The 8,540-nt window shown below is 47.5% G+C and overlaps 3 protein-coding genes across 3 annotated transcripts in view; 2 read left to right on the plus strand and 1 right to left on the minus strand.

The window, feature by feature from the left end:
• PPP3R1 (protein phosphatase 3 regulatory subunit B, alpha) overlaps positions 1 to 2,354 on the plus strand; it is a 31,822-nt gene extending 29,468 nt beyond the window's left edge. The window contains exon 6 of the mRNA XM_026033951.1: positions 518 to 2,354. Coding sequence (XP_025889736.1) covers positions 518 to 565 — 48 coding nt within the window. The 3' untranslated portion in view covers positions 566 to 2,354. The remainder of the gene's footprint in view (positions 1 to 517) is intronic.
• Positions 2,355 to 4,114: 1,760 nt separating this feature from the next.
• On the minus strand, positions 4,115 to 8,109 carry PNO1 (partner of NOB1 homolog). The gene is made up of 7 exons (XM_026034021.1): positions 7,927 to 8,109; positions 7,674 to 7,823; positions 6,751 to 6,834; positions 6,272 to 6,332; positions 5,438 to 5,555; positions 4,826 to 4,896; positions 4,115 to 4,340 (listed from the first exon to the last, which is right to left on the minus strand). Exons 1-7 carry the CDS (start codon positions 8,107 to 8,109, stop codon positions 4,273 to 4,275), a joined length of 735 nt encoding a protein of 244 aa, XP_025889806.1. The 3' UTR covers positions 4,115 to 4,272.
• A 219-nt stretch (positions 8,110 to 8,328) lies between these two features.
• The window catches only part of WDR92 (WD repeat domain 92), a 4,906-nt gene continuing 4,694 nt past the window's right edge, over positions 8,329 to 8,540 (plus strand). The window contains exon 1 of the mRNA XM_026034012.1: positions 8,329 to 8,519. Within this exon, the coding sequence (XP_025889797.1) occupies positions 8,331 to 8,519 (189 nt within the window). The 5' untranslated portion in view covers positions 8,329 to 8,330. The remainder of the gene's footprint in view (positions 8,520 to 8,540) is intronic.

Here is an 8,540-nt window from a genome sequence, read left to right on the forward strand (position 1 = left end):
CTTATCACCATTGGGAACTTGCAACTTGAACTCAAGCAAGTAGTTTATAATTATCTGCATGTTTATTTTGGTGATACCTTGTTGAGAAATGGAAGTTTCTCCCTATCATAGCAGCTTGCAGACACCCCTAGATGAGCGAGATTTCTTTCTATTACTCTGCTGGAGTCTCTACTTATAGCCGTGTGTGTGTGTATATATATATACACACATGTATATATATATATATATATACACACACACACACACACACACACACAGAGAGAAGGCGGAGGTTAAGGTGGTGGAGTGACGCTGGTCTTTGCAGGTGCTCCATTGGTACCTGTAACCTGTACCAAGAGTGACCTTGGATACTGCCTAATCCACATCACACGGTACTCGCAGTAGCTAAATGCGTTCGGCTTAGGCTGGAGATGCGTGTAGGTCAAATAATAATTAAATGTTAGCTCCTGAGTAAAGTGTGCTCTGTGTTTTGCCTTCTGAGTCTCMTATTTTTTGTCATCATGTATTTTTCTCCTAGGTTGTAGGAGGCCTAGATATCCACAAAAAGATGGTGGTAGATGTGTGACTCTGTAGGGCACCACCCAACACTTTTGCTTTCTTCTCCATCTCTGAAGATCTGCTCCAGACGTCCAGCAATGCTCTCTGTGTATTTAAATGGAAGTATTTTTCTCTGTGAAGCCACATTTTTCCAACATGAGCCTCATGAAGCCAACTAAGTGTTATTGAACTTTTATTCTCTCAATAACTCAGTGTAGCACTTTAAATTCTGAAGGACAGCAAAGATTGAAAGAGCATATCAGTGTGGTGGAGAAAGGGAAGGGGTTGGCTTTTTAATTTATTTTTCTTCATCTTTTATAACAAGGAAATATCTATATATATATATGTGTGTGTGTATTTATATATAGATATATATGTAGCTTTCTATATGTAGTAGCTAGATGGGCTTTAATTTAATATACTTGATTCAGAAACGGAACTAGAGTACAAAGTGCCAAGCAGAATATTAACAGTTCAATATATGGATATACATCCTTACTTTTATTTCACACAGTTTTATATATATAGTAGAAGAATGTAAAATTTTAACTGGGTGTTAGGCAAACTTTCTTCCTTTTCCTGTGACTGTTCAGATGTTTCTATATGTTGACTGGCTGACAAAGCATTGCTTCTTATTAATTTACCTTAATTACACTTTTTTTTTTGGTAACACAGGAGACTAAGTTTATTTATACCTGTTAATATATTACCAGGGACTGTGTCTCTTTGCTAAATAACTTAGTTCTACTTAATATGAGAATAGTTTAATGCTACTGCCAAGAACTAGCCCTCGCGTGCGCAGTGACTGCAGAACGCTTCCCRGCCACTAGATCTTGTCACCTGGGAATCCCTGCGTAAGTGTAAGCCTGCTCTTCGGGATTCACGCTAGAACAGCTGCTGCTCGTGATACTCAGTGCATTCACGACTCTCTCTTGTACTTAGTTTAATGAAATTAGGATYGAAATTAACCGCAGGATTCCCATCTACTTATTTTGTATAGTACTTAGATTATAAAATGCTCTTGCCAGTAAATTCTGTTGTTTCGACTATGATAGTTTCCCCTCTGCATTTAAAGAATACTACAAGTAGCAGAAAATTGCTGGTAATATTTTATATATATGTATATAGGATTCATACAGGGGGAAAAATCTTGTTAACCTATGCCATAGAGGAGGAAAACTTCACGCTATCTAAATTTATACCTCTTGCAGTTCTCCAGCCCTTTGCCTGGAGAATTTTTCTTTTCTAGATGTGTCCATATCATAATTTGTAACGAATGGTAACTTGATATATTTGTGTGATATAAAAGTAGCGAGCCATGTTTTATGACTTTATATCATCCCTTCCCTTTTCTGCAATGGTACTATTGGCTGGAAGAAAAACATTTGCTAGGTTTTTTTAGGACAGTACATCTTTACTGTATAGTAATTTTTCTATTTAAAAAGAAAATTGTTTTATAATCAGCAGTGGAAAGTGCAGGTTTCCTCAACCTAATTCAATCGAGCACCTGTCTGCCATAGCTGTTCCTTCAACTGAGTGCTGCACATCATGGGCTCTGTCTGGGAGAGAGAAATCCAGGTGCTTGGTGTCCTTGCATGACATGAAGTTTTGCATGTAGATCGATTTGAAATGTTCCTCTTGTTTACATAATTTGCATAATTTAAAAGACAATGTTGCCAAACTTTGGTAAATGTTCATGTTCAAAACAAAAACTCTCCACTACATGTAACTTTCCTCCCCTGGATCAGTTACGTGGCTTATCCCGGCCGTGGTTGTATCTGTTCCAGTGTCAACTGCCATGTGCTCTGCTTCAAGGGGGAACGAGTCTTTTGTGAATTTTTTGTACATAAGTATTTGTTACAAACATTTTAGCAAATGCTTTCAATTTCTCTTACTTGCTTGTGCATATCTTGGCTGGCGTTATAGAAAATAGTGCTAATGTTATTTCCTTAAGGGGGTTGGAAGGGGAGGGATGAGGGTTTTTTCCTCTTTTTTTTCTCCTTTTTTTTTTAAGTTTGTGTGCGGAAGAAATGATTTTGTTGAATGTTTAGTTTTTCCTCTGCATGCTCCATCATATGTTGTGGGAACTATAAGAACCTTCATACTATATGAATACAAAATAAAATATTTGAATCTTGACTTGAGGTCTGTTTTCCTAAATGTTTCTTTTTAAACTTAAGATAGCTTTTCACCAGGTTTAAAGAAACTTTGCTGATCATAATTTCTTTATCCCATCTTAAATTCTGAAGAATTTTATATTTGGAAAAAGCTATACAAGATGCAGACTGTCTGCTAAACACTTCAGGCTTTGTTCTAGTGTTCCAAGCCCCCTCTTTCTTTTTAAAGACATTAATTCTTCATGTGCCACGCTTTCCCTCTGGAGCATGGAAGGCTACTGCTTTTTCTGCAGGTGGAAACAACCCTTGTGCAACTTGGGAGCTGTTTGCCTTTGGTCTCTGTGTTGTCTCACTTGTTTCATGGATCTCCAAAGGCAGCACTTAGGAAAAGGGGTTTTGCAAGTCATGTGCCTGTCGTGTTCTCCCCCTGCAGGGCAGTTTTTGGTGACAATAGGCTCACTTTCACGTGCTCCCTTCAAGGTAAGGAATAATGGTGCAAGGTGGCTCCTGGTTCCTTGGTTGTTCTGGGTAGGTGCGCTGCTTTACTCTGAGTTGCTTAGGTGGGAACTGGGCTGCTTGAGGGAGCTGGGCATCTTGGATAACTTAGAAAACAGTGTTAGCTCTTAGGTGTTGAAGACTTGAAAGGATTGGGCTCTAAAACTGCTCCCACTAAACCACAGCTGATAGTGTTTCTCAGTCTTGTTCTACCTTCTCTGTTTGGTTTCACTCTTTTGAAAGAGCTTTAGGGCCAACTCTAGCAGGGCAAGAAGAGGGGCTCTGGAGCTATCCCCATGGGACAGTTGTCCCCATGGGAYAGTTGTCTCCATGGGGCAGCTCCTGGTGCATCCTCCTCTTCCTGTTCTGCAGCAAGTGGTTGTGATTGTTCTGGGACGCGCTGGCATCGGGGGCTGCTCCCTGCAGCTTCTGAGGGTTCCCTGGGCAAAAGGAGYGTGGGGAGATGAAAATACACCTTGATCTTCTGGGAACAACTTCCCAGAAACAGGAAGCACTACTTCCTGCTTAATGTCTACTTTTTTTCTTTTTTGTTCCACATGCTGCTGTAGCAGCAGCAGACTTCCCGTGACTCCAGCTCCTCTCAGAAGTGCTCAGAGGAGGGACAGCCGGAAGGATGGTCTCCTCCTAAAGCTTCTGGGCAGTCTTCAGGTAAACACTGAATGTTATGCTTTACTCTTTCCAGAATGGTGTTGATCCAGGGCTCTACGTTAGGAGCACTTTGTGCCATTTTCTTTATGGGAAAGCCTTGGGAAGGCTTTCTAAGTCCTGAGAAGGGTGACTAAATGATTTGAGAGTTAGAAAATCACTTGAGTGTTCTGTTGTGAAGATAAGTTTAAGCAGAATTGTTCAATCCTGCTTCTGATTTAAACACAGCCACTTCAGAAATTTTTTGTTGGTTTTTGTTTTTTTAATATACAAAGCAGAATGACTTAAGCTACTTGAGCTGGGATGCCCAAAGGGAACTGGACTGCATAAATAGTCCTGCATTTTTCTGGACTTCCAAATCCCATAGAACGTGAAGCAGGTCCTTGTGTAAGTGCAGGCCTCCAAAACCYGCCTTGAGCTTCCCAGCCACAGCTCTTGGAGCAGCAGGACTTCTGCATCAGAACCTTTCGGCTGCTCTGCTGGCCACAGCCCTAATATTGCCGTACACTTTGGAGGGAGGACTCCCTGCAACAAAAAAAGGGACACGGTCACTGCAGCCGTCGCCACGTCATGTTACAGAAAAGGGGAGGAAAAAAAAGGGGAGAAAAGTTCTGCTGTCCTGCTCCTGTGTGCGCCCCATGGAGGACAGGTAAGGAAGATGCTCCCTGTCTCTTGCTGTGAGCAGCGCCTTGGGCTGCTGCTGGGCCAGGGGCTACCGGAGCCTGTTCCTTGCGGAGCTGGGCTGGCACCTGTGCCGCAGGAGAGCTCTGGGCCCCGGGGAGCTCATGGAACCCAGGGGCTTTCCTATGGGACCAGAGCGTCRGAGCTGGCCCGCAGGCAGGAGGGAGGTGTCTGTGCCCAAGGCTCTGCACTCGCTGCCTCCATGGGCAGCAGTCRCCCTGCTCCATGAGCACGTGAGGGAAAGGGGGCGAAGGAGAGCCCCTGCAACAGCCTCTAACTGCAAYGAGTCTGTCGTTGTGCAAGCAACGAAGTGAGGTAACGGGACCTACCTAAAATTAGATTGCAAATTGCTGTTCGTGCCATTTTTATGTTCTGGAAAGATCCCAAAATATGAATTTTTCTGGGGAAAAAAAGATAATGTAGCATTAGTTACTGGAGAACAAAAAAATTAACACAATTAATGGAGAATCTAAGCTGCAAGTCAGGGGCGAACAAGAACCTTCAARTCACTGTACAAATTTTTTCTCCCGTTGCATTAGAAAAAAATATATTTTTTTATAAARAATAATAATGAGGTAGAAATCTCTTGTAAATTCTCTACTGGATTTCAGAATGGGCAGTTCACCACTGGCAGCTCTTTTTATAGGGCACTTTAACAATTTTTTTATAGGGCTGGGGGATCCAACTTTGATTATTCATACAAAGAAATTCTTACACTGTGTAGAATCATCCAGTTTTTGGATGTACTGGTGACACCAGCAGCAGTCTTGCAAGGACAGATCAAAGATGTGTTCACATAGATTTCATTAAATATACCCTTTAGATCACTGCCTTACTGCTGTTCCACAAGAACTTCCAAAAATGCAGGTTATTCTTGGGTTCTGGAGATCAGTACAGTAGCTTAGGAACTGCTCACTCTTAGGAGCAAAGCCTGTACTCACGTRTCAGCAAGGACTATCCGTGTTCTTGTCACATTCTCTATGGTGAACTTGGTTTTTCCACCCTTCCCTGCTATTCTCCCGATTGCTCTTGACAGATGATCTCCTTTCAAAGGCTTGACTAAGAGGAGAAGAAATAGGAAAACATCAGCTGTAGTTCTGGAACGCTTGCTTTGTGCAAGTGACTGAAATGACTGAGTTATTTTATTAAARCAATATTACTAGAGCTGAAATGTATATATGTGTGTGTATATATGTGCACACACTTATATTCACATATATTAATAGATGTGAAAAACATCCAATGTTACGTGGCCACAGTGCCTGGTAAAGTTTCCCACAGAACTCTAGTGTAAGGTATGAAGCAGCTCTGACAGAAGAAAGAACCAAACCTGACGGGAGAGAGAATTAACCCAAATAGGAACAAAACAGATCAGACTTGGACAGCACTGTCCTTTGGCATCTGCCGTGGGCTGAACGGTGCCCTCTCCTTCCCCAATAGGTTAAAAAAACACAAACACCACAACCACCCACCCACTGTTCCCCCAAACCCAGGACACCTTCAGGGAAGTTTAAATAACTGTCTTCTATGATGAGGAAAATTCAATCAGATAATTCATTTGGCAAAGGTGTTTTTTAAGCAGGCAGTTTGGGGGGGTGTTGTAAGGACATCCTTCAAGGAGGACTTGACCTTTGAATCTTCACACGCGTAGACAATAATTGACTGTTGTTGACTATGGAGGAGCTATTTTGGTTTGGAGTGAAGACAAGGAAGAAGGGAAAAAATATTCACAGCTGATAGGCAACTGCTAGAACATCACAGCAGGAAGTACTCACCATCCGTAACCTCAAAAGATTCTAGAAAAAGATCGTCTAATCTGATGAGTGCAAGAGCATCCTAAAATATTAACATATCAGTTATCAGTCAGATTGTTACAGTACCACAATACAGAGTTGCAAGACAATATATTATGCATTTTCTTTGCATAAAGGAAAGAATATTTCCCCACTTAATGTGTCAAATGCCTAAAACCAGCCCTGCTGCTGCTTTAGTAGCAACACAGACTCTTCCCTCTGTGAGGAGCAGAGGGCAAAGGCTGCACAGCAGGGAGGTCWGCACCAGTGCCCTGCCCAAGGGGCCTCCCCTCTCCTCATCAGATTTTCACTCATAAACAATTTTATACAAGCTTTAAAAAAAAAAAAAAAAAACAGAACCTAAATATCTTTTCTTTTAATTTCTTCTTGTAATTTGYGGCAAGGCGTAAGAGCTAAAGCACCTGCGAGAGGCAGCTCTCGGCACCGCAGCGGGCACTCACCTCCACCTGGAAGCCCAGCACGAAGGCCTTCACGAAGTCGGCTGCTTTCGTCAGGGCGCTTATGTCCTCCGTCTCYGGGCACGTCTGCACGACAAGTTTGGTATGCAGGTTGGGACCGTTCGAGCACAATCAGGGCTTGAAAGCAAAGATCTAAGGTGCAGAAAGCTGCACACAGGAGATGTTCCCTCTCCACTGCCCGAAGGTGCCTCCTGGCTGCAGCAGAGCCACGGGACCATCCTGTCCTCCCGCTGCTTCTGGGACACSGGGGCCCGCCACCTCCCTTCCTGGCACGTCAGCCTCAACCTCGTGCCCAGAGCGGCCTTTCCGCCATCCCCACCTTGTTTGCAATAGGCTTGAAAGGGTGGGAAGCAAAAGCAGCACCACTGCTTGTATCTTCCTATTACACCTGAACACCTTATGTATTAATAGTGCTAACACAGTTACTCACACACCAGGAACACGGCCCAAGCTTTGGATACACAGCTGAGATAACTGCTCCGGGTAAGCACAGGAGGAATGTCTTCATTCCGGGTGATGACGTGGGCACAACGAGCAAGTACCTGCTGCTGTTGGTACCCTGCGCTGTTGCGGGCAAGCCCCAAACACCTACACGGTGCTCAACCACGTTCCTAGCAGCAGCCGTGCACAAAGGCGCTGGGGTGCCTACGAGACCCTCTATCAGCTCCTAACAGGAGCCTTAAATACCTAAGAGACGGGCTGCAGGGCGCACCAACACTCAGACCAGGGGCCTCATTCACAACCGAACCGTTTTCTCCTGTAAGGGCAGACAAACCCGCAGCTTGTGCAGCCCACCAAGCACCAAGTTCAGTTAACGTGGCTGGCAGGCACTATTTCGTTCCCCGTCTCTCCCGGGGTTTCGGCAGGCCTCGCAGGGCCCCGTGGGCGGTGCGCGGGGGCCCCACCTTGATCTCGACGTTGCGGGTGCGCAGGTTGAAGCGGACGCGCAGCCGCAGGTGCTCCACGATGGGCGTGAAGATCCTCATCCAGCTCTCCTTGAGCGGCGAGTACCTGTGCGCCGGCACCGGCACCCGCATCGTGTCCGCGCCGCCGGCCTGCGGGGGGGCGGTCAGCCGGCGGCCCCGCGCCCGCGGCGCCCTCCGCAGGGCCCGCAGCGCCCGCCGGGCCCGCAGCGCCCCGCCGGGCCCGCGCACCCACCCGCAGCGCCTCGGCGGGCGCGGGCGGCAGCACCGGCCGCTTGCAGGGCCGCGCCGCCTCCGCCTCCGCCGCCGGCTCCGCCTCCATGGCCGTGTCCGCCTCCCCGCGGGCCGCGCGCCGCTTCCGCCGCCTGCGCCCGGCCGCGACGCTCGTGAAGGCGCCCTCGGCGCCGGCCTCCTCCATCGCCTCCATGACGGCCGCGCCGGAAGCACGTGGGCGCCGCGGCGGCTGCCGGGAGGGGCGCGGCGCTTCCGGCGGGGCGGGGCGGGGCGGGGCGGCGGTTCCGGTGTGCCGTTCCGCTCCGCCCCGTTCGGTGCTGTCCCCTCCCGTTCCGCTCCGCTCCGCCCCGTTCCGTGCTGTCCCCTCCCTTTCCGTTCCGTTCCGTTCCGCTCCGCTCCGCTGCCATGTCGGCGGCGGCGCTGGAGCGGCCGCAGCTGGTGGCGCACGCGCAGCAGGCGCTCAGCTACACGGCCTTCGAGTGCAAGTGGGTGCCGCGCAGCGCGCGCCTGCTCTGCCTGGGCAGCGCCCCGCGCGGCTGCGGCCTCCTGCAGCTCTACGAGCTGCGCGGCGGCCGCCTGGCGCTGCTGCGCGAGGTGAGCGCGGCCGGGACCCCC

This window comes from Nothoprocta perdicaria, unplaced genomic scaffold (assembly GCF_003342845.1).
Source record: "Nothoprocta perdicaria isolate Ctin4 unplaced genomic scaffold, notPer1 scaffold_138, whole genome shotgun sequence".
Taxonomy (NCBI): domain Eukaryota; kingdom Metazoa; phylum Chordata; class Aves; order Tinamiformes; family Tinamidae; genus Nothoprocta; species Nothoprocta perdicaria.